General features: G+C 41.9%; 1 protein-coding gene across 1 annotated transcript; it reads left to right on the top strand.

Annotated features, from left to right (window-relative positions):
- Positions 1–696: 696 nt before the first annotated feature.
- LOC311044188 (fibroblast growth factor receptor 1-A-like) lies at positions 697–23,717 on the top strand. The gene is made up of 3 exons (XM_084055608.1): positions 697–723; positions 22,269–22,392; positions 23,348–23,717. The coding sequence occupies exons 1-3, from the start codon at positions 715–717 to the stop codon at positions 23,548–23,550; spliced, it is 336 nt and encodes a 111-aa protein (XP_083911734.1). The 5' UTR covers positions 697–714; the 3' UTR covers positions 23,551–23,717.
- Positions 23,718–26,642: the final 2,925 nt, after the last annotated feature.

Genomic DNA, 26,642 nt, shown 5'->3' with positions numbered 1-26,642 from the left:
ATGTGTAAGGCTGATTCACTATGCTTGTGGTGTTATTTTCTTATCACATAGTGTGTGTGCACTGTGTACAAGTAGGCCTAAATACTGCTAGTACTTTTCTTGAACTTGAAAATACAAAACGTTTTTTGATGAAAGGGGAACTGTTTCTGTGACAATTACAGACTGGAGCTGAGGTTTAGTCCACACAACAGCATATAGCCTAGTCTTAATTGTGGAAATACTCAGTAATGCCCGCCCTCTCTGTTTTTGAGGAACCGTACACCAATTGTAAAGTAAAAAATGTGATTCCACACTCTCAACACGGATCATAAATTGTTTCTAACACATTACCCCAAACAAAGCTACAGTTTATACCAGGGGTGTCAAACTCATTTTGGTGTCCGGGCAAGATTGGTCAAATGGTGACTTGAGGTGGGCAGGAACCAGTTGCGGACGCACATGCGCGCTCACACGCATTTATACTGATAACGGCATTAGAGAGGCAGGAAGTTTGCTAACGAACCCACACGCTCATACAATTGTGTTTGTTTTATTCTTTTCAGCCTAGCACGGTGAATGATCCAGTGCTGATGCACCAAACGTCTGAAGGGAGGTCCACTCGCAAAGAAGCCAGCAGCTATAGCTCCCTCAACAGGATGCTAGCGGGGCCAAGCTTACTGCTGTTTCTGGCTTTGCTCGCCCAGGTTTTACCGGCCCAATGCCGGCCGGCCAGTAATGATGAAGGTAAGATTCATTGATCCAGTCTTTCTTGTACTACTCTTTGTTTGTGAGGTAATTTTCTTCTGTTTACGTTAAGGTGCTGTAAGTGACGTAAAAAAAAAAAGTTAAAACTACATAGTAATCATAAGTGTTTGCTCAGCACGGAACCCACCAAAAAAGTGTCCGCACGCCTTTTTATTGTGTTGTCGCCAATCCCAGCCAAACTGGGACGTCTGGTCCTATGTATTTCTATGAGCGGGGGGAAAAAATCTTGACCAGTGGAAACGGCTGCATTCATTAACATGTAGGGGAAGAAAAGCAACTCTTTAGGAAACAGAAAATACATTGTCAGGTGGGTTACAGATTTCATCCAATCAGGAGACAGAACCCCACAAAGATAATTTTTCAGCTTGTGTTCCTGTTAATAATTTGTCTACTCATTTCTTTGTTTCATCAATTTCACTTGTGTATCCTGTTCTCTCTCCTGATTGTAAGGAGCACTGTGACTCGGTGCTGATGCACCAAAAGTCTGAATGGAGTTCCACTGTAAGTCGCTCTGGATAAAGACCGTCTGCTAAATGCCTAAATTGTAAATTGATTGGATGAAATCGGTATCCTGACCTGAAAATGTATTTTCTGTTTACTAAAGGGCTGGAGAGACATGGAGATCCCTGTTACTGAACAAACCCTGTATAGCAATGATTGCTATGGGAATATAGAGCAATTTAATACATATTTTCACTTAATGCATTGTTAACTCTCATTAATCCCCTTAATTGTAAATGTATTCTTTTTTTTAAATAATTAATTGAGCTTTGTTGATGGAATTGATAGTTAGATGTATATATTGTCATTTAGATGATTATTGGCACGGCCCTCTGGTAATTAGGGCTTTCGTTTTAGGAATGTTATCTCACTGTGTCTCTGGCCTTCTGGTAAGATTTGCTTCTTTGTTGTGTCAGTGATCCCCCCCACCTCCATTTCCCTGTCTGATATTGTTTCATCGGGCTTTACTGACTCTGGTGTAGCTAGTGATCTGTTGTTTGCAACTAGTAGAAATGCCCTTTTGTCCTAACTAAATCAAGCTTATCAGCTTGAGAAAAATATGTTGCCTCCAGACCTGCTGAAAATTGTGAAGCTGGTTTCAATTGTTATTTTGCTGTTAAAGAAAAGGTAACTAAAACCTATAACTTAAAGTTTGCTTAGGAAAAAGGTTACCCTGGCCGGGTGGTTGCACAAGTTCAGACCTCAAAAGGGGAAAGACACATTGAAATTGAATCCTTTAATAATGTGTCTCATGAAAGCAATCCAACAGTGTAATAGCTGCCTGGACTTGTGGGTAGATAGTTTTTGGATGTTTACCCTCAGCAGTCGGAAGTGGAGCCCAGCAAAAATAATATGATAAAGCTCAGCATTATAATTAGATTAATTATGCACGAGGGTCTCTCTTGACACATTTGTAACAATTAATATATAGAACAATACATTCAGTTAAGCATTGAAATGAATAATAAAAAAAACAATCATAGAACCCAGGTCACAGAACCACAGGAGAGGAGAAGATCAAGTGTGGCAGAGACTAGTGTGTCAGGACTCCTGTGTGAGAGACCTCATACACATTGAGAGTGGATGCATATTATTAATTAAAAACACAATGGAGAATCCTAGGACCATGCTTCTTTACATCATTTGGCATCTAGGAAATAGTGTCATATATAGAAAAAACTTTGAAGGCACTGAAATTTGTTAGACTATTTGTTTAACAAATGTTTTTTTTTTTTTTTTAAAGGTAGAGGGAAATAAGTCCAGGCCAAATAGGCTACTGGACATGAAGCTCTACTCACCATCATAAGAAGGGTCTCAGGTCGAAATCAATGTTAAGACCATTAGGGGCTAAAGTGTTTAAGGAATGAATCCACCATGCTTCTCTTTTCAATAGAGAGTTGTCGAAGTCACCTCCTCTTCTAGGTGTGGGCAACTTCTTTACCTAGGTAGCGGAGAGAGGAGATTGAATGACCAGCTTCAACAAAATGCGCTGCAACAGGGTATAGCAGATTTTTACATCTAATAGAGCTGCGGTGTTCTGCTATACGTGTCTTGAGGGCACGCATAGTTTTGCCAACATAATATTTGCCACAGGGGCAATAAATCACGTAGATCACACCTTTGGTATTGCATGAGATTATGCCTTTAATAGGAAACACTTTGCCAGAGTGGGGGTGGTTAAAAAAAGTAGTTTTAAAAGTACTATTGCACTGTGCGCACGCGCCACATTTGTAGTTCCCGTCTGGGATAGGGCTGAGAGTATACAATACAGCTGTACCATACAATACAGCTGGTAGCAAGGCAATGCAATTATCTATCTATATATATACAATTTGAATCCTGCGCCATGTCGGTTGTCAGTATGTACGTTGTAACGTTGTACAGTCGTAGCCAGCTGAGAACCTCACCTTAGGTACCTAGGAAATCAGTACCCGGGAGGCGCTGATATGAAACCACACCCCTCTGTGGGTGTGGTTTTGCCTTGGAGGGTGGAGTTTAGCATTATTTTTTCCCCACTGTGCAATACAGTAGCTGGACAGTAGGTGGCAGGGCCGAGCAACTATTGGTTGTTTACCTACTAGTCCACTTGGTGGGGAATTCAAATATCCCTTTAACTATATTCTACAGTTTAATCCAGTGATTCTCAACCTTTTTCATTTCAATACTCATATCTATTGCTTTATTTAGGCATTTTGTATCACAATATTTTTCTTTTCTTTTAATAATAATAATAATAATAATGGTTAGTGTGTTCTGTAATCAGTGTTGGGCTATATTACTTAGGAGAGTAATATGTTACTTATTACTTATTACTCCTTTGAAAAGTAATTATTATTATTACTTGGAATCAAGGGTAATATATTATATATTACTTTATATTACTTTCCCCACGCCCCCCGCAAAAGAAAAGACGTGTACAGTTTCTAGCCTGTTAGAACTGAATCCAATTTAATGGAACAATAGAACATTGGTTCTCAAAGTGGGGTCCGGGGACCCCCAGGGGTACCTGAGGGGGTTCCAGGGGTCCCCAGCTAAATGGAGGATAGTTAGGAACCAAATGGACCCTTGTGGGTCTGTAACTCTGAGAGTGTACAAATGGAACCAAAGTGTACAAATGGAACCAAATGGACCCTAACGGGTCCACGGGTCCATTTGGTTCCATTTGTACACTCTCAGAGTTAAATTAACATTGATTTTACAATATAAATAGGGGGAATCAACACACACACACACACACACACACACACACACACACACACACACACACACACACACACACACACACACACACACACACACACACACACACACACACACACACACACACAGTAAACTCTGAGAGACTCTCTCTCTCTCTCTCTCTCTCTCTCTCTCTCTCTCTCTCTATCTCTATCTCTATCTCTCTCTCTCTCTCTCTCTAGTAACCAAATGTCATTGTAGTGGAGTAAAAGTACAACAGTCAGTCCCAACTGAACTCACAGTCTGTTTGGCTGTGAGGGGGGTGTCGTAGCCAAACAGGTTATGTTAATTATAGTAGCACCATCTCTCTACAATGTAGTCTACACGTTGGGCATTTAGCAGACGCTCTTAATAAAGACAGATTTACAGTAAGCAAGGTAAACACGAGGTAATACATCTAATGGATAGAAATAATAATCTAGGATCTCTCTTTCTCTCTCTCTCTCTCTCTCTCTCTCTCTCTCTCTCTCTCTCTCTCTCTCTCTCTCTTCTAACAGAATAAATGTTAATACACATTATATGGGAAAGTGGTATAAACTTTGGCAGGTAAAAGTTGGAAGAATGTCCTAGTTGGATTTGAACCGGGAGACTTCTGGTTACAAGTCCTGTATCTAATCCACTGCACCACATTGGTTCTTACTTGCTCTGTTCACTACTAAGGTCTTCACTGAAAGATTAGATAAAGGTGAAAGCGCCAAGAAAAAGTTGGAAAAACATTCTGACTGGATTTGAACTGAGAACCTTCTAGTTGCAAACCCTTTAGCTAAACCACTACACCACAGTGGTTCTTCCATAGACTGTTCACTTGTGTGTTCTTCACTGTAGAACTGGTAGCCTGCCAAAGTGTGTACTTTTTTTTTATCTTCTTTGAAATCAGTTTGGGAGATATTTAACTTTAAGCGCCCAATGCATTGTCAATGCGGCAATGGACATTTAAAGGGAAACGAGTGCAGGCTACTAATCCTACATACTTACTGCTAGTAACCCCATTCATACTTTAACGTGTTCATCTTACTGTGGACATGTTTGCCTGAAAAGGAATCTTTGAAATGTTTAATAGTTTTAGAATTGTACTCCTTTAAAAGTTCAGAGATTTATAATGGAGGCGGATGGAGGGTTAGGGTTAAGGGACCTCAAAAAACTCCATTCAATCTGACTGTCTCTCTCTCTCTCTCTCTCTCTCTCTCTCTCTCTCTCTCTCTCTCTCTCTCTCTCTCTCTCTCTTTATCGCCTGCAACTTCTAAATAAAGGTTTCAGACAATGACATGCAAATTAACCGGTTTAGCACCTTGGCCATCACTTGGCCAACTTACGCCCTCACAATGGACTCAGGAGCCCAGGTCTTGTGATCCCCCACCCCACCCCCAAACACACACACACACACACACACACACACACACACACACACACACACACACACACACTTGTATTTTTGTTTTGACTACATTCAATTGCAGTTCGTTTCCATTTGATTTTTAAGTGGATTTGCTAGTTTAGTTTTTACTTTGTGAAAAGGCTTAGTTTTAGTTGATTTTTTTATTAGTTTCAATCTTCATTTTAGTTTTATTATTGTAAGGGTAGTCAGGGGCAATATTCAATTAGAATAGTGAAGATGGCAGATCTACAAGCTCACAACACGCAGCAGTTAACATTGCTACTGCTGTCATCGGCTGCGTGGAGACAGAAACGAAAACTGATACTGAATATGTTTTGCTTAATCATTCTGAATCAGCTTTGCTTAATAATTCATCAAAAGTTATGAAAGTTCTAATGAAGGAAGCATCAGAAAGATACATCAGACATACAAACATCCCACCAGAGAGAACGAGTGTTCTTGTAGAGAACTTGTAGATCTTCCATTTCCACTATTCTGAGCTTGTTAAATACAGCCCCTGACTACCCTTACAATAATAAAACTAAAATTAACACTGAAACAAAAAAAAAACTCTACTTCTTTTCACAAACTAAAAACTAAATTAAATTAGCAAATCCACTTAAAAATCGAATGAAAACTAACTGCAATTCAAAACATGTAGTCAAAATAAAAATGGGGGGGGGGGGGGGGGGGACAACTCCTGGGCTACACAATAAAATCCTCTGTTGATTTATCTCTGAGAGTGTAGCCTAAAAATGTTTGGATCCACTAGTAAAGTTACTATAGTCTGGTGACAAGCTCACGTCAAGAGCCATTGTGACGGCCTATTTTTGGCAAGAGACAAACAAAAGACCATGGTCAAGGTGTTAGGTGTTAAACCAGTTAATTTGCATGTCATTGTCTGAAACCATTGCTGATGCAGTGCATGTGTGTATGACTTTGTTTTCCAACCTCGAAAAGTTTTTTGATTGAATACTTTATTTAGTAGTTTGCAGACAAAAAGCACATGAAAGTACAGTTCAAATACAAGGTTGACTAAATATGATTTAAAAAATCCAAGAAAGCCATATGGCTTGTATAAATTGGGGTCCTAAGTTAGTTAGTACATTATAATCTCCTGTGTTGATTTAACTCCGTTTCACACTCTAAAATAACATAATTGTGCCCAAAAGTAGTTTATAATGCATTTTATTGAAATGTTACTTTCAGTTGACTAGTATAGTTACTTGTTACTGCTCTCAGAAAGTAGCAGCTTTGGGAGCTGCAATTCTTTTATCTCTGACTGACTTATCTATCTTCTTCCACCATGTTCCATGAAACACAGTTATGTCTAAAGAAACAATTGCTTTTGAATTCATCCTAAGGACTCTTTTTCCCCCTTCTATTTTCCATGTTTTGGATCTGATACATGTTTGGTTACTAGTTAGTTTGTAGATTTTGAATATTATCACAAAACATACAGTAACCACTTCAGCCCTATACACATTTTGGCCATTTGAAAATAGCCGATCTACAAGCTCACAATGCGTCGCAATGTGACACATAGTGAGCTTGTAGATCTGCTATTTTCAAAAGATTTGTATACATTTTATACATTTGAAAAGTTGTGAAATGGGACATTCCACATAATTAGTAGAGTACTTTCTACTTTTGGTACTTTAAGTAAATTTTAATACCAATACTTTTGTACTTTAACTCAAGTATAGTTTTATTTCCTGACTTTTACTTGTAACAGAGTATTTCTACTTTGCAAAAGCAGCAGAAACAGTCTATAGCTATGTTGCTCACTGTGAATGCGCCACCCTGTGGCAGAATGGCCACACTACACACTGAAATAAGATATAATACATTTAGGGGGCGTGTCTGAGAATCTGGGGGAGTGGCCGACAGAGGTACCCAAGAGACAAATCAGTACCTATGGGTACTGCTTTGAAAATCGTGAGGTTCTCAGCTGGCTACTACTGTATGTAGCCTACGTTGCATCACTCCGAATATGGACACAACGCCAGTGTGACGTAATCTCACGACAGCATGACATCACGCATGACATCACATCCTACCTATAAATTCTAGGATGCCGTCAGATCGCACCAGTTCGACGGCTTCCATAGTGGGTTTTGGTCATTGGAGAGGTGATGCACGTCACCTCTTTCTGAAGTGGGTACTTTCAAAGCCTGCCGTGGATTTAGGAGAGCACAAAACTCTCTCTCACACTGTGAGGTGCCTGTAAGGTGGCACTGCAAAGTGAACGACGCGTCACGCTAGACGTTCGGGCCGCGTAGCGGCCCGAACTTCTAGTTGTATACAAATCCAACATCTTCTAACCTTCTGCCTTCCCTTTTAGTGATGGCTCCCCAGTGGGCTCATCCAGAGAGGATGAAGAAGCTCTATGCCGTTCCGGTTAGCAACACTGTCAAGTTCCGTTGTCTTGCCAGTGGAAACCCAGTACCCACTCTCAAATGGTTCAAGAACGGCAAGGAAATCGAGAGAGATCAACGCAATGGCGGCTTCATGGTAAAAAAAATAAGACATAGTGCTCCAATAAGCTCTGCCTCGTGCCACCAGATAAATCGCTACAACTGCTCGGGGGATCCTTATCAAATCACTCTCAGCCTATTGGCCACAAGTGCAGATGTGTTGTGATCTCATCGCCACATTAGATCTCTAGCTACCCCCGTTGCACCACACCCCACCCCTACTTGAGCAAGGAAGGCTTTCCTGCAAGTGGAAAGCAGGGGGCAAGTTTCACACCTGACCCAGCTGGAGACAATGCTAGGTGAAATCCTATACAATCCTAGCCATCTTTTTCAGGCTAGGATACTGCTGGCTGTCCTCAGTCTGTGTTTCAGTACATCCGCTTTGAAAGTAATGGCGTCTTCTTTATTCCATATAAAATAAAAATAGTTTCTGTGAAACTTGGGGATGAACATAATTATTCACTCACTGAATTACTCACAGACGATTTTTAACTGCGTTTTTATGCCATTGATATTTTTTAATCTAATTTTATATAATATTAATATTTATGGCAAAACATAATTTCCTGGGCTACTTAACTTCAGGAAATTCCTTTCTTGCTGAGTTTCTTTCTGTAATTTGAGCCCTTTCGCCCACTATGTTATGACTTCACACAAGACTCATTCATTTCCTAATTTTAGACCTGGTCTCATTGTGCCCACTTTAAAATGTCCTTTTGCTGAGAGCGTAGCATGAGGACGTCAGAATAATTAGCAGTTACATAAATGTTCTGGTTGGAAAACTTGGGACTCTGTAATGCTGTGGACAACAGTCTGGATTACATAAATAAATAAGAGCTGAATAATCATCCATATAAAGCCAGAACAGCCTTGATTAGCAGTTACCGTACTGTCTCAACAACCAATAATTGTACTTTTAGTGCTGTCCAGAAGTTACTGTTAGTTGCTGCTGTGCACATATCGGCTTGCAGACCACACAGTAGTAGAAGTACTGCCAGAACAATTAGTTTTCCTGTTTTATTGTGATTATGGCCGTTTTGCGGTTGTGCAATTGATATTGTGCTGTAATTTCATAGTTAAGACTAACTGGGTCTCTCAGTTTGCTTTTCATTGTTTTCAATGTCCTCTGTCCACTACACATGTTACTGTAACCCAGAATTGGAAAATGCACACACAATTTTACAGTCATTAAGCATTCCATTAAATCATCTCCATCAGTGAAATCATGTAATTTAGCGATGTAACAGTTAATCGAACTAATTGATTTAACTGATTATAAAAATATAATATAGCTGCAAGCAGCAATGAGCGGTTTCGAGAATAATGGCAGACTGGCAGACTGTGACAGAGTGGCAGAGTGGCAGACTGGCAGACTGTGACAGAGTGGCAGACTGGCAGACTGTGGCAGACTGGCAGACTGGCAGACAGACAGACTGTGGCAGACTGGCAGACTGGCAAACAGACAGACAGTGACAGAGTGGCAGACTGGCAGACTGGCAGACTGTGACAGAGTGGCAGACTGGCAGACTGTGACAGAGTGGCAGCCTGGCAGACTGTGACAGAGTGGCAGACTGGCAGACTGTGACAGAGTGGCAGCCTGGCAGACTGGCAGACTGTGACAGAGTGGCAGACTGGCAGACTGGCGGTTGAGTAGTAGTAGTAGAGTAGAGTAGTAAAGTAAAAGTACCTACAAATTGTACTGTTTATGTGGCAGGTGTGATTGGTGATGAGTGAGAGCAGGTGAGAGGGGTGGATCCAATCCATGGGAATAGGGGGAATTCCAAATGATGATCACCTCAACGCATTGTTGGGGACAGTGATCGAACCAGCGACCTATGGATTCACAGGCTGCCTCTCTTCTCATTGAGCTAAAGATATGGCCTTCCTGATGGTGTCTGTTGATATCTATAGGTTTTTCCGTCCTATAGGTTCTTCCGGTGTGAGTATTGTAGATCAGCTATTTTCACAAGAAAGTATGTCATACATAAAAAACAACTACTCTCAAAAGCATTTCATGTTATTGTTTATAAATTGCACATGTCTGAATTAACAGGGTCATGTTTTGTACAATGCAATTTAAATGTAAACTGTGACGAGTGGGGTTTGAACCATGGACCTCTGGCACATGAGACTAACAGTGTATTGATCAAGCTATTCAATGCACAGCCTTAGTCAGTGAAAAAGGAGAATCCAACAAAACAAAACAAAAGAGGGAATGAAGTACGTCATACATTGAAAATAACTACTCTCAATAAGCATTTCATTTATCAATTGCATGTTTATTCATTGATACAATCATGTTGTGTGCAATGCAATTGAGTTGAAGTCTGCAAGACATGGGATTTGAACCGGCGACTCTGCCGTATCAAGGCAGATGATTAAGCCATTGGGCCAACAGACCTGTACTAGTGAAAAGGGAGTTCACACACATGACACACTTTCACGCAAATTGCTCAGAAATCCTTGGTTTAAATGTTTTTCAAACTGCTCAATATATTTCGGAATGGAAACTAGTGGAAAATAGTCGATCTACAAGCTCACAACGCGTTGCTATCTAAAAAGGTGTGAGATTGTAGATCGGCTATTTTCACAAGAAAGTATGTCATACATAAAAAACAACTACTCTCAAAAGCATTTCGTGTTATTGTCTAAACATTGCACATGTCTGAATTAACAGGGTCATGTTTTGTACAATGCAATTTAAATGTGAACTGTAATAAGTGGGATTTGAACCAGGGACCTTCGGCACATGAGACTCACACTCTACTGGTGGAGCTATCCAATACACAGCCTTAGACAGTGAAAAGGGAGAATCCAACAAAACAAAACAAAATGGCGAATGAAGTACGTCATACATTGAAAATAACTACTTTCAAGTATGCATTTCTCGTCATCTTTAACAATTGCACGTGTATTCATTGATATAGTCATGTTGTGTGCAATGCAATTATAATGAAGTCTACCTGAGGTGGGATTCGAACCGGCTACCCTATGGTTTCAAGGCAGATGATTAAGCGATCAAGCTATTGAACCAACACACCTGAACCTGTGAAAAAGGGCCTCAAACATGTATTTGACACAGTTTCACGCAAATTGCTCAGAAAACCTGGATTTAAATGTTTTTCAAACTGCTCAAAATTGCAGACAATCTAAGGGCAGAGCTTACTGGTCAAAGTGATACATGTGTTCCTCATGAGTCAAGGCACATGTGTAAGCAGGTTTAACGGCTGTCGGCCAAACGAGGCATGACTTTTGCCTGTTTAAAGTTTGCATTTTCAAAAAATTGCTATAGCGCCCCCCTTTGACCTATTGGAGTAAGATTGGTTTCAGTGATACTTGGAAGGACCCTCTACAATATTGCAAAGTGTCAAACAAATGTGAGTCTGCATGTATGTGTTAGGGGCAGATGAATAATTGTCATAAAACTGCAATTTTCATTGGCTTATAAAAGCTTAACGTTTTCACTTATGGAAAATCCGCTTGCTCACGTCTGTCGGCATTGGTCCAAAGTTCATGTGTATAAAGTTTTGTACAGATTGCTCAATCTGTACGAAGGAAGAGTCTTTTTTACTGCTTTTCATAGAATTCGAAATGGTGGGAGATCTAAAGGTCAGAGGTCAAAAGTCAAACAGTGAAAGTTGTTAGGCATGAGGAGACGCATGTGTGTATCAAAGTTTCATGGCTGTAGGTCAAACAGGGCATGAGCTGTACCTGTTCAAAGTTGGCATTTTCAATTGAGTGCTACAGCGCCACCCTTTGGCCAATGGTTGTGAGTTTCGGGTTTTCGCCGTTTGGCATAGCCCTCTACCATATTGCCGAATTTCATAAAAAGTGACCACGCGGTTAGGCCAGAACTGGCAAAAACGGCGGAATAATAATAATAAATATAGCTGCAAGCAGCAATGAGCGGTTTCGAGAAAACTGGCAGAGTGGCAGACTGGCAGACTGGCAGACTGTGACAGAGTGGCAGACTGGCAGACTGTGACAGAGTGGCAGACTGGCAGACTGGAAGACTGTGACAGAGTGGCAGACTGGCAGACTGGCAGACTGTGACAGACTGTGGCAGACTGGCAAACTGGCAGACAGACAGACTGTGGCAGACTGGCAGACTGGCAGACAGACAGACAGACAGACAGACAGTGACAGAGTGGCAGACTGGCAGACTGGCAGACTGTGACAGACTGGCAGACTGGCAGACTGTGACAGAGTGGCAGACTGTGACAGAGTGGCAGACTGGCAGACTGTGACAGAGTGGCAGACTGGCAGACTGTGACAGAGTGGCAGACTGGCAAACAGACAGACTGTGACAGAGTGGCAGACTGGCAGACTGGCAGACAGACAGACAGTGACAGAGTGGCAGACTGGCAGACTGGCAGACTGTGACAGAGTGGCAGACTGGCAGACTGGCAGACAGACAGACTGTGGCAGACTGGCAGACTGGCAGACTGTGACAGAGTGGCAGACTGGCAGACTGTGACAGAGTGGCAGACTGGCAGACTGTGACAGAGTGGCAGACTGGCAGACTGGCAGACTATGACAGAGTGGCAGACAGACAGACAGACAGACAGACAGACAGACAGACAGACAGACAGACAGACAGACAGACTGTGACAGAGTGGCAGAGTGGCAGACTGGCAGACTGGCAGACAGACAGACTGTGACAGAGTGGCAGACTGGCAGACTGGCAGACTGTGACAGAGTGGCAGACTGGCAGACTGGCAGACAGACAGACTGTGGCAGACTGGCAGACAGACAGACAGACAGACAGACAGACAGTGACAGAGTGGCAGACTGGCAGACAGACAGACTGTGACAGAGTGGCAGACTGGCAGACAGACAGACAGTGACAGAGTGGCAGACTGGCAGACAGACAGACAGTGACAGAGTGGCAGACAGACAGACTGTGACAGAGTGACAGAGTGGCAGACTGGCAGACAGACAGACAGACAGACAGACAGTGACAGAGTGGCAGACAGACAGTGACAGAGTGGCAGACAGTGACAGAGTGGCAGACTGGCAGACTGGCAGACAGACAGACAGTGACAGAGTGGCAGACTGGCAGACAGACAGACAGTGGCAGACTGGCAGACTGGCAGACTGGCAGACAGACAGACAGTGACAGAGTGGCAGACTGGCAGACAGTGACAGAGTGGCAGATTGGCAGACAGACAGTGACAGAGTGAGAGAGAGGCAGACAGACAGAGAGACAGGCTACCAGGAGTATGTTTGTAACAAAGTAAGAATTCCAAATAATGATCACGTCGATGCATTGTTGGGGACAGGGATCAAACCAGCGACCTATGGATTCACAGGCTGCCTCTCTTCTTATTGAACTAGAAATATAGCCTCCCTGATGGTGTCTGTTGATATCTATAGGTTTTTCAGTCCGTTATGAACCAAGCCTCTGTTTTGCTAACTACTCTAGATTACTGGTTGACAAATATTTAGCAATAAAGTTTTGTTTTGTGTTCTTGGAATGGAAAGTAGTGAAAATAGTTGATCTACAAGCTGACAATGTGTTGCTATCTGAAAAGTTGTGAGATTGTAGATTGGCTATTTTCACAAGAAAGTATGTTGTACATAAAAAAACAACTAATCTCAAAAAAGCATTTCATGTTATTGTTTAAAAGTTGCACATGTCTGAATTAACAGGGTCATGTTTTGTACAATGCAATTTAAATGTAAACTGTAATCAGTGGGATTTGAACCAGGGACCTTCGGCACATGAGGCTCACACTCTACTGGTGGAGCTATTGAATCCACAGGATCAGACAGTGAGACAGGAGAATCTAACAAAACAAAACAAAAGGGCGAATGAAGTACGTCATGCATTAAAAATAACTACTTTCAAGTATACATTTCTCGTTATTTTTAACAATTGCACATGCATTTATTGATACAGTCATGTTGTGTGCAATGCAATTATAAGTCTACATGAGGTGGGATTCGAACCGGCGACCCTGTGGTTTCAAGGCAGATGATTAAGCGATCAAGCTATTGAACCAACACACCTGAACCTGTGAAAAAGGGCCTCAAACATTTATTTGACACAGTTTCACGCAAATTGCTCAGAAATCCTTGGTTTAAATGTTTTTCAAACTGCTCAATACATTTCGGAATGGAAACTAGTGAAAATAGTCGATCTACAAGCTCACAACGCGTTGCTATCTAAAAAGGTGTGAGATTGTAGATCAGCTATTTTCACAAGAAAGTATGTCATACATAAAAAACAACTACTCTCAAAAGCAATTCATGGTATTGTTTAAAAATTGCACATGTCTGAATTAACAGGGTCATGTTTTGTATAATGCAATTTAAATGTAAACTGTGACGAGTGGGGTTTGAACCGTGGACCTTTGGCACATGAGACTAACACTGTATTGATCAAGCTATTCAATCCACAGCCTTGGTCAGTGAGAAGGGAGAATCCAACAAAACAAAACAAAACAAAAGAGGGAATGAAGTACATCATACATTGAAAACAACTACTCTCAATAAGCGTTTCATTTAACAATTGCATGTTTATTCATTGATACAGTCATGTTGTGTGCAATGCAATTGAGTTGAGGTCTGCATGAGGTGAGATTTGAACCGGCGACCCTGTGGTATCAAGGCAGATGATTAAGCCATTGGGCTAACAGACCCGAACTGATGAAAAGGGAGTTCACACACATGACACACTTTCACGCAAATTGCTCAGAAATGCTGGATTTAAATGTTTTTCAAACTGCTCAAAATTGCAGATAATCTAAGGGCGGAGCTTACTGGTCAAAGTGATAGATATGTTCCTCATTGATACAGTCATGTTGTGTGCAATGCAATTATAATGAAGTCTACCTGAGGTGGGATTCGAACCAGCAACCCTGTGGTTTCAAGGCAGATGATTAAGCTATCAAGCTATTGAACCTACACACCTGAACTAGTGAAAAGGGAGTTCACACACATGACACACTTTCACGCAAATTGCTCAGAAATCCTGGATTTAAATGTTTTTCAAACTGCTCAAAATTGCAGACAATCTAAGGGCAGAGCTTACTGGTCAAAGTGATACATGTGTTCCTCATGAGTCAAGGCACATGTGTAAGCAGGTTTAACGGCTGTCGGCCAAACGAGGCATGACTTCTGCCTGTTTAAAGTTTACATTTTCAAAAAATTGCTATAGCGCCCCCCTTTAACCAATTGTAGTAAGATTGGTTTCAGTGATACTTGGAATGACCTTCTACAATATTGCAAAGTGTCAAACAAATGCGAGTCTGCATGTATGTTTTAGGGGCAGATGAATAATTGTCATAAAACTGCAATTTTCATTGGCTTATAAAAGCTTAACGTTTTCACTTATGGAAAATCCCCTTGCTCACGTCTGTCGGCATTGGTCCAAAGTTCATGTGTATACAGTTTCGTACAGATTGCTCAATCTGTACGAAGGAAGAGTCTTTTTTACTGCTTTTCATAGAATTCGAAATGGTGGGAGATCTAAAGGTCAGAGGTCAAAAGTCAGAGTGTGAAAGTTGTTAGGCATGAGGAGACGCATGTGTGCATCGAAGTTTCATGGCTGTGGGTCAAACAGGGCATGAGTTGTACCTGTTCAAAGTTGGCATATTTCAATTGAGTGCTACAGCGCCACCCTTTGGCCAATGTTTGTGAGTTTCGGGTTTTCGCCGTTTGGCATAGCCCTCTACCATATTGCCGAATTTCATAAAAAGTGACCACGCGGTTAGGCCAGAACTGGCAAAACCGGCGGAAGAATAATGAACTCTTACAGATGTAATAAGGCTTCGAGCCTATTGGCCTCGAAACCTTAATAATAATGAAAGTGTAGAGATGTAATAGGGTTCGAAGCCTGATAGGCTCTCGAAACCTAAATATATTTCGGAATGGAAACTAGTGGAAAATAGTCGATCTACAAGCTCACAACGCGTTGCTATCTAAAAAGGTGTGAGATTGTAGATCGGCTATTTTCACAAGAAAGTATGTCATACATAAAAAACAACTACTCTCAAAAGCATTTCGTGTTATTGTCTAAACATTGCACATGTCTGAATTAACAGGGTCATGTTTTGTACAATGCAATTTAAATGTGAACTGTAATAAGTGGGATTCGAACCAGGGACCTTTGGCACATGAGACTCACACTCTACTGGTGGAGCTATCCAATACACAGCCTTAGACAGTGAAAAGGGAGAATCCAACAAAACAAAACAAAAGCGCGAATGAAGTACGTCATACATTGAAAATAACTACTTTCAAGTATTCATTTCTCGTCATCTTTAACAATTGCACATGTATTCATTGATATAGTCATGTTGTGTGCAATGCAATTATAATTAAGTCTACCTGAGGTGGGATTCGAACCGGCTACCCTATGGTTTCAAGGCAGATGATTAAGCGATCAAGCTATTGAACCAACACACCTGAACCTGTGAAAAAGGGCCTCAAACATGTATTTGACACAGTTTCATGCAAATTGCTCAGAAATCCTGGATTTAAATGTTTTTCAAACTGCTCAAAATTGCAGACAATCTAAGGGCAGAGCTTACTGGTCAAAGTGATACATGTGTTCCTCATGAGTCAAGGCACATGTGTAAGCAGGTTTAACGGCTGTCGGCCAAACGAGGCATGACTTTTGCCTGTTTAAAGTTTGCATTTTCAAAAAATTGCTATAGCGCCCCCCTTTGACCAATTGGAGTAAGATTGGTTTCAGTGATACTTGGAATGACCTTCTACAATATTGCAAAGTGTCAAACAAATGCGAGTCTGCATGTATGTTTTAGGGGCAGATGAATAATTGTCATAAAACTGCAATTTTCATTGGCTTATAAAAGCTTAACGTTTTCACTTATGGAAAATCCGCTTGCTCACGTCTGTCGGCATTGGTCCAAAGTTCATGTGTATACAGTTTCGTAAAGATTGCTCAATCTGTACGAAGGAAGAGTCTTTTTTACTGCTTTTCATAGAATTCGAAATGGTGGGAGATCTAAAGGTCAGAGGTCAAAAGTCAAACAGTGAAAGTTGTTAGGCATGAGGAGACGCATGTGTGTATCGAAGTTTCATGGCTGTAGGTCGAACAGGGCATGAGCTGTACCTGTTCAAAGTTGGCATTTTCAATTGAGTGCTACAGCGCCACCCTTTGGCCAATGGTTGTGAGTTTCGGGTTTTCGCCGTTTGGCATAGCCCTCTACCATATTGCCGAATTTCATAAGAAGTGACCAGGCGGTTAGGCCAGAACTGGCAAAAACGGCGGAAGAATAATAATAATAATAATAATGAAAGTGTAGAGATGTAATAGGGTTCGAAGCCTGATAGGCTCTCGAAACCTAATAAATATAGCTGCAAGCAGCAATGAGCGGTTTCGAGAAAACTGGCAGAGTGGCAGACTGGCAGACTGGCAGACTGTGACAGAGTGGCAGACTGGCAGACTGTGACAGAGTGGCAGACTGGCAGACTGGAAGACTGTGACAGAGTGGCAGACTGGCAGACTGGCAGACTGTGACAGACTGTGGCAGACTGGCAGACTGGCAGACAGACAGACTGTGGCAGACTGGCAGACTGGCAGACAGACAGACAGACAGACAGTGACAGAGTGGCAGACTGGCAGACTGTGACAGACTGGCAGACTGCCAGACTGTGACAGAGTGGCAGACTGTGACAGAGTGGCAGACTGTGACAGAGTGGCAGACTGGCAGACTGTGACAGAGTGGCAAACTGGCAGACAGACAGACTGTGACAGAGTGGCAGACTGGCAGACTGGCAGACAGACAGACAGTGACAGAGTGGCAGACTGGCAGACTGGCAGACTGTGACAGAGTGGCAGACTGGCAGACAGACAGACTGTGGCAGACTGGCAGACAGACAGACAGTGACAGAGTGGCAGACTGGCAGACTGTGACAGAGTGGCAGACTGGCAGACTGTGACAGAGTGGCAGACTGGCAGACTGGCAGACTGTGACAGAGTGGCAGACAGACAGACAGACAGACAGACAGACAGACAGACTGTGACAGAGTGGCAGACTGGCAGACAGACAGACTGTGACAGAGTGGCAGACTGGCAGACTGGCAGACTGTGACAGAGTGGCAGACTGGCAGACAGACAGACTGTGGCAGACTGGCAGACTGGCAGACAGACAGACAGTGACAGAGTGGCAGACTGGCAGACAGACAGACTGTGACAGAGTGGCAGACTGGCAGACAGACAGACAGTGACAGAGTGGCAGACTGGCAGACAGACAGACAGTGACAGAGTGGCAGACTGGCAGACAGACAGACAGTGACAGAGTGGCAGACTGGCAGACAGTGACAGAGTGGCAGACTGGCAGACTGGCAGACAGTGACAGAGTGGCAGACTGGCAGACAGACAGACAGACAGACAGACAGACAGACAGTGACAGAGTGGCAGACTGGCAGACAGACAAACAGTGACAGACTGGCAGACTGGCAGACAGTGACAGAGTGGCAGATTGGCAGACAGACAGTGACAGAGTGAGAGAGAGGCAGACAGACAGAGAGACAGGCTACCAGGAGTATGTTTGTAACAAAGTAAGAATTCCAAATAATGATCACCTCGATGCATTGTTGGGGACAGGGATCAAACCAGCGACCTATGGATTCACAGGCTGCCTCTCTTCTTATTGAACTAGAAATATAGCCTCCCTGATGGTGTCTGTTGATATCTATAGGTTTTTCAGTCCGTTATGAACCAAGCCTCTGTTTTGCTAACTACTCTAGATTACTGGTTGACAAATATTTAGCAATAAAGTTTTGTTTTGTGTTCTTGGAATGGAAAGTAGTGAAAATAGTTGATCTACAAGCTGACAATGTGTTGCTATCTGAAAAGTTGTGAGATTGTAGATTGGCTATTTTCACAAGAAAGTATGTTGTACATAAAAAAACAACTAATCTCAAAAAAGCATTTCATGTTATTGTTTAAAAGTTGCACATGTCTGAATTAACAGGGTCATGTTTTGTACAATGCAATTTAAATGTAAACTGTAATCAGTGGGATTTGAACCAGGGACCTTCGGCACATGAGGCTCACACTCTACTGGTGGAGCTATTGAATCCACAGGATCAGACAGTGAGACAGGAGAATCTAACAAAACAAAACAAAAGGGCGAATGAAGTACGTCATGCATTCAAAATAACTACTTTCAAGTATACATTTCTCGTTATTTTTAACAATTGCACATGCATTTATTGATACAGTCATGTTGTGTGCAATGCAATTATAAGTCTACATGAGGTGGGATTCGAACCGGCGACCCTGTGGTTTCAAGGCAGATGATTAAGCGATCAAGCTATTGAACCAACACACCTGAACCTGTGAAAAAGGGCCTCAAACATTTATTTGACACAGTTTCACGCAAATTGCCCAGAAATCCTTGGTTTAAATGTTTTTCAAACTGCTCAATACATTTCGTAATGGAAACTAGTGAAAATAATCGATCTACAAGCTCACAACGCGTTGCTATCTAAAAAGGTGTGAGATTGTAGATAGCTATTTTCACAAGAAAGTATGTCATACATAAAAAACAACTACTCTCAAAAGCAATTCATGGTATTGTTTAAACATTGCACATGTCTGAATTAACAGGGTCATGTTTTGTATAATGCAATTTAAATGTAAACTGTGACGAGTGGGGTTTGAACCGTGGACCTTTGGCACATGAGACTAACACTGTATTGATCAAGCTATTCAATCCACAGCCTTGGTCAGTGAGAAGGGAGAATCCAACAAAACAAAACAAAACAAAAGAGGGAATGAAGTACATCATACATTGAAAACAACTACTCTCAATAAGCGTTTCATTTAACAATTGCATGTTTATTCATTGATACAGTCATGTTGTGTGCAATGCAATTGAGTTGAGGTCTGCTTGAGGTGAGATTTGAACCGGCGACCCTGTGGTATCAAGGCAGATGATTAAGCCATTGGGCTAACAGACCCGAACTGATGAAAAGGGAGTTCACACACATGACACACTTTCACGCAAATTGCTCAGAAATGCTGGATTTACATGTTTTTCAAACTGCTCAAAATTGCAGATAATCTAAGGGCGGAGCTTACTGGTCAAAGTGATAGATATGTTCCTCATTGATACAGTCATGTTGTGTGCAATGCAATTATAATGAAGTCTACCTGAGGTGGGATTCGAACCAGCAACCCTGTGGTTTCAAGGCAGATGATTAAGCTATCAAGCTATTGAACCTACACACCTGAACTAGTGAAAAGGGAGTTCACACACATGACACACTTTCACGCAAATTGCTCAGAAATCCTGGATTTAAATGTTTTTCAAACTGCTCAAAATTGCAGACAATCTAAGGGCAGAGCTTACTGGTCAAAGTGATACATGTGTTCCTCATGAGTCAAGGCACATGTGTAAGCAGGTTTAACGGCTGTCGGCCAAACGAGGCATGACTTTTGCCTGTTTAAAGTTTGCATTTTCAAAAAATTGCTATAGCGCCCCCCTTTGACCAATTGGAGTAAGATTGGTTTCAGTGATACTTGGAATGACCTTCTACAATATTGCAAAGTGTCAAACAAATGCGAGTCTGCATGTATGTTTTAGGGGCAGATGAATAATTGTCATAAAACTGCAATTTTCATTGGCTTATAAAAGCTTAACGTTTTCACTTATGGAAAATCCGCTTGCTCACGTCTGTCGGCATTGGTCCAAAGTTCATGTGTATACAGTTTCGTACAGATTGCTCAATCTGTACGAAGGAAGAGTCTTTTTTACTGCTTTTCATAGAATTCGAAATGGTGGGAGATCTAAAGGTCAGAGGTCAAAAGTCAGAGTGTGAAAGTTGTTAGGCATGAGGAGACGCATGTGTGCATCGAAGTTTCATGGCTGTGGGTCAAACAGGGCATGAGTTGTACCTGTTCAAAGTTGGCATATTTCAATTGAGTGCTACAGCGCCACCCTTTGGCCAATGTTTGTGAGTTTCGGGTTTTCGCCGTTTGGCATAGCCCTCTACCATATTGCCGAATTTCATAAAAAGTGACCACGCGGTTAGGCCAGAACTGGCAAAACCGGCGGAAGAATAATGAACTCTTACAGATGTAATAAGGCTTAGAGCCTATTGGCCTCGAAACCTTAATAATAAAATAATGATTCATAATAAATCCCTATTTTGGGCATGTCATTGTTGGTGAAAAGTTAAAAACAATTGCTTGCTCGCAGATCTAAAAGCACCATTTTTGCAAAATACCGTTGTGAGTTAAGGATAAAATAACTCTTACGTTCTTATTTGATTCATTGATAAATACAAAAATATTTAAAAAAAACACAATTCTCGATTATTCGATTAATCGATAGAAAATAATTGATCATTGCCGCTATAAATCACTATGTGAAATGAAAATGAGCCATCTCAGTGTCTTTGCATGGTTTAACTTAGACTTTAATCTAAGCACGTATTTATTTACTAGTGACAGCCTCACAGGTGTAGAATATGCATGGATGTTCACTTCCTCCTCCTTTTCATAAGCTCAGACCACTATCACTGCATCTGCTCTTCCCATCAAGGTACAGGCTTGTGCTTTGCAGCCCACTCAGCAGCCCGTCGGCCGGTCGGCTCGGGCGCGCCTCCTCGGCCTCAAGGTCTGCTGAGTCAGCGCGCCTCTGTCATGGTCCAAAACGATACTTTATCGGCGACAAAAAAAGTAGTCCGCGGTTGTTTGAAAAAGTTTTGTCCCAATGGTGAATCGAACTCAGACTCCCAGAGGTGGCGGATCGGTAGTTCAATGATTATCGAGGTGCTGAGGCCAATGCTGAGATTGGGTATTCGGGCTGTATTAGAATGTGACGTCCTAACTCTTCTAATGTAGAGGAAAGCTGCCTCGCTCCTTCGGGACGTCTCTCATCCCTCCCACACTCTGCCTTTTATGACCAGGCCTCTATTGTTCATACAGTCTACATATAGTGGAGCAGGAGGGAGGGAATAATGTGGACCAAATGTATGAAGCCGAGCGCAAAACATCTGGCAACTGGCAGCTGGACATAATGCTTGTATAAGTAAGCAGGATAATAATATAAATCTCACCTAAATCAACAAAAAGAAGGCAAAACAAAAATGGAATACAGTCCAGTTTTGAATTGGAGCGTCAGTCACTCTGTAGATGGTATCTTGCCATAAAGAATGTAAGTGCGTAGGACCCCAGTTGTTCTTATTGTGATCTAATTGTTCTTTTATTGTACACTAGAGACAAATGCACCTGTACTGTGTGTGTGTGTGTGTGTGTGTGTGTGTGTGTGTGTGTGTGTGTGTGTGTGTGTGTGTGTGTGTGTGTGTGTGTGTGTGTGTGAGGTTTTTTTTCTCTCCAGTGTTTCAGGTTGCGCCATGACTTGCTGAAGATGAATTCATTGTCCATTTAATTTTCTGTTTCTAGAAACAGGCACTATAATATTGTTTTTCTCTGCTCCTCTGTCCAGGTTCGAGACAGTCATTGGACCATTATCATGGTGTCTGTAGTGCCCTCTGACAAGGGAAGCTATACCTGTGTGGTCGAAAACCAATATGGCAGCATCAATCACACATACCAGCTTGACGTAGTCGGTAAGTGTTGACTTATTTTTGTGTTTGTGTGTGGTTTTCTTTGGTGGTGGGGGGGGTTGTTGCTTGTGTATATATTGCTAATGGATGTTGATCTACATTCTGCACAGTGTTCCATTTTCTTGAGGATTTCTGTAAACCTGGTTCAATATCACTGATGCGTCGCAACGCTATAGACCTGATTAATCAACAGAATGTAACCCCAAGAGCCCCGAGTCATCTCGCATGTGTTTCTTTTGAACCTGTGTGTCACGCCAGCAACTTTTGTTGAATTATGGTTGTTTTATTTGCGGAATGAAGAAGATATGTAGCTATGATATGATATGTTTGGAAGAATGAACGACTCACTTTAGCATGGGCCCTGTAACTCTCTCATGCACTGTTGGAACTATAAATCACAGCCATGCTCTCTCTGTCATCGTTGTCCCCTGACTTCATTAGAGCCCCAGACCCTGATCAACAGCAAGATCACTTCAATGAGGGATTGTATCATTACCAGTGCATGCTAAGTTCCACACTAATGCCTGGGTCACATAAACATTCTTTTGTAGTGTTATCAGACATCAAAATGGAGCCCAAAGAACATTTCATTGTTCAGTAACAGCACTGGATCAGATTAACTATCCATCCATTTCCACCTAATCTCAGCAATTATACAGGCGGCATATAGCTGAGGAAAACAGTAATTTAATCCTCAGTCTCAGAAATTGCTGTCTATTGCTCATGAAATTACATGGTATCAGATCTGATTAAACTGCCAACCATGTCTGTAATCATATCCATTGACATAAATTGTTTGGTTTTATCTACTTAAGAGTTTTAAGAATCAGCCAGGCATGTCTACTTTGGGAACATTTTTACTTGTGCATTTTTGTGCGATAACGCATGTCGTTCAGTGTGTACAGTATACACAATACTTGAAAGCTAACAACGTCTACATCTGACTGTTGTCTTCCAGAGCGTCTTCCCCACAGGCCAATCCTACAGGCTGGCCTGCCAGCCAATCGTACGGTGGTGGTGGGCAGCGATGTGGAGTTTAAGTGTAAAGTGTTCAGCGACACTCAGCCTCACATCCAGTGGCTGAAACACATTGTGGTCAATGGGAGCAGTGTTGGCCCTGATGGCTTACCTCATGTCCGTATACTCAAGGTAGAAACTTAGTCTGACAACACTAACCCTATTGGCATCTGTCAAAAACAAGACTTAATTGTGCCCGTTTAGTGAAAATGACAAAATAGAATGCCGTGTTTAAATTAAGCTGAGCTGTAATGTAATGCCCAAAGGGGAAACACTGGCAACTTGTGATGGATATTACTGAAACACTGTTTAAAAAGTCCAGTTAATAACATAATATTTGGATATTTTGATTGTTTTAGCATCCAGATATGCTCTTTTGCTATCTCAGTATTGTCTGCTAAAAAGTTGACTCACAGTAACCCTCTTGAAGGACTTGATTTGATCATTTTGATTTCTCCACTGGAATTGAAAGTTTCCTTTGTCTAATCTCTGTAACTCTGTAAAGGAAAATGGAACTCATATCCATACGAACATGCTTTTCCTTTAACCTTGTTCAGTTTGGAAGTTCAGAATGTTTCTGTGCTTTGTTCATTTTTGTCTGAGCTGCATATATGACCTGTTTTTATTTCCGGCATTCTGGGGTCAATAGCTCGGATACTCAGGTGCTGACCCTCTACAATGTCACTGAGGAGGAGAGCGGGGAGTATATATGTAAAGTGTCCAATCATATAGGAGAGGCCAGTCAGTCGGCCTGGCTGGCTGTCACCAGGGCCCAAGGTAAAGCAATGCAGTAGCACAGGACACTAAGTACTATAGGGCCACACAGCTGATCCACACATTGGCCAGAATGGAGTATTGCTTTACTCTACTTCTGTGAAAAGAATGTGTGAGGGAAGCCAGGAGAGGTTTACTATTCTACTAAATCTCCCCTTCCTCCTGTACTGTGCTCAACATGGCTCCTGCTCCATCTAAACTCTCTAGATGGGCTCATGGGCCATGTTCTGCTCTGTCTGAAACAAAACCACAGAACGCCAAACAACCCATGAGGCTCAGCTTCATGGACCCTTATGGCAATGCTCCTGTTTACAGTTAAAACCAGAGCAGTCAATGCTCCAATCAAGGCCTATGCGTAAAGCATCGTCCTTGATTTCCTTGCGTAGACATTTACACATTTAGAGCGGGGTTGTTTGGCAGCTCTGATAGGGGTTTCACTCTAAACTGTGTCTCCCATTCTGCTATTTTAAATGGTGTTTACATTTGATTTGGTATAAAGCTGATGTTCTTTGACAAGCACCACAAATGGCATGTATCCCTGATGTCATTTCCTTCCTGCTGTGAGCACAGCTCCTGGCTTTGATAATTGGCCCAATCTAGTGGAGGTGTCTCATTCCTGAGAGCTGGAATGGGCATTTATCCAATTATCAAGCTGCTTGTCAGTCAGCTTCTTCACACAAGTTCAGATCACTTGCGTTGCTGGTGTTGGTTAGGGGTGTAACGGTGCACATTCACACTAAACTAAACAACCCAATAATACATTTACTACCATTGTCTTGATCTGTTTGTGAATTAGTCTCTGAATCTAGAAAATAAAGAAAAGCCTTCAGGTCTTCTATTTGAGTGTTAAAACGTAAAGCATTATAGTTAGGATATTAGAGACGGACAAGGCCGCAACTCTGTGGATGTCTTGAGATATATGAGTGGCATTTGCCTTTGTAACATGTTTAAGGAGGCAGTGCTTAACATTGCCATATATTATCATATCTTATCTCATTATCATATCTGATTTTAAGTAATTAAAAGATAGCAACCCAATAATCGCATATATATATATATATATATATATATATATATATATATATATATATATATATATATATAAAAAGCTTGTATTTTTGAAGAGCTGAAGTATGGTTAACCCCTGTAATCTTCTCTTTCAGAAGCGACGGTCCCAAAGACTGTCAATGATGATCTCCAACTCGACTACAGCCAGCTTTCTACAGAGTGTGACAACCTACGCTCAGAAAACAACGAACTGAAAGCAAAAATTGAGCAACTTAAAGAAAATCTGAGAAACACTTGAGTTTACAGCTCAATCAAAAGCAAAGCGGCAAGTGTTCTGTTCTTCACAGGTCTAACCAGTATATATGAATAAATAGTTACAGTACATGTGGAACATCAGTCAGATCGAGAAAGGAGTGCTTGTTTTCCGGCAGGCACGAGACGGAGCGAGCAGGAGGCTTTGATGTCACCGCCCACGCTAAAAACGTGCGCCCCTGGACCATTCTCTCACGAGCACACTGCAGCCGGCAAAAAGTCAAACGCAGAGCGTCTGACGAACACAGGCGGCAAAATAAGAATGGCCGATTGATGAGCTTGTGGATCGCCGTCGTGCGACGGAGCAGAACATCGCCTCGAAGCGGGAGCTAAGCGGTTAGCCGGTCCCGGTAGCTCCGGTAGGCCTCGTCCAGCCCCGTCCTTGAGTAGAAAAGAGACCCCGGCCGCCAGGGCGTCCTCCTCCGGCCCTGTGAGTCGAGACGCGGCTGTCCGCTGTGAGCAGAGCGCTTGGTTTGTAGTATTGCGGCAACATCAAAGCCTTCCACTTGGTTCATCTTGCACCAAAAAACAAGTGCTCCTTTTTCAATCTGACTGATTTTCCAATAGTACTGTAATATATGTGTGTGTATGTATGTGTGTGTATATATATATATGTACACACACACACACACACACACACACACACACACACACGCACACACACACACACACACACACATACATATACACAACAATATATCTGTGTGTATATCTAGAGAGAGAGAGAGAAAATCTTTTTCCAAACCATATTTTGCTGTGTGTATTAACTGTATTTTTCTTAACATTACAAGGTGTGTGAGACAATGACCCAGATGGCAGCCTCCCAGACTGACTTCATTTGTTCTGCATATACTTTCATTGTGCAGTGCACATTGTTTGCTCTGCCCTCTTCCTTTTGTCCAAACTGGCATGAATGGATATTGACAATTGTTCAGTATTCTCTCTGGAGCAGTTGAGGGCAAGTTGTGTTTAACCACAATATTGTGTTGATATGATTTATATTAACCACTAGATGGCATCATCACCACCATATATACCTTTTACCATGCCATCATACCATGCTATATATAGGCCACACCAACAAACATTTCCAGATATAGTATGTATGCGTCATGATGTATGCTGTGTGCTACGCCAACTAC

The sequence above is a fragment of the Gymnoscopelus microlampas genome, assembly GCF_963454915.1.
Source record: "Gymnoscopelus microlampas genome assembly, chromosome: 4".
Taxonomy (NCBI): domain Eukaryota; kingdom Metazoa; phylum Chordata; class Actinopteri; order Myctophiformes; family Myctophidae; genus Gymnoscopelus; species Gymnoscopelus microlampas.
This window is presented reverse-complemented; position numbering and strand designations above follow the sequence as displayed.

Bases quoted from the DNA above. Each gene is read 5' to 3' on its own strand.
- LOC311044188 (XM_084055608.1), top strand. The intron at 22,393-23,347 runs GTAAGTGTTGAC...GTTGTCTTCCAG, and splicing joins ATACCAGCTTGACGTAGTCG to AGCGTCTTCCCCACAGGCCA.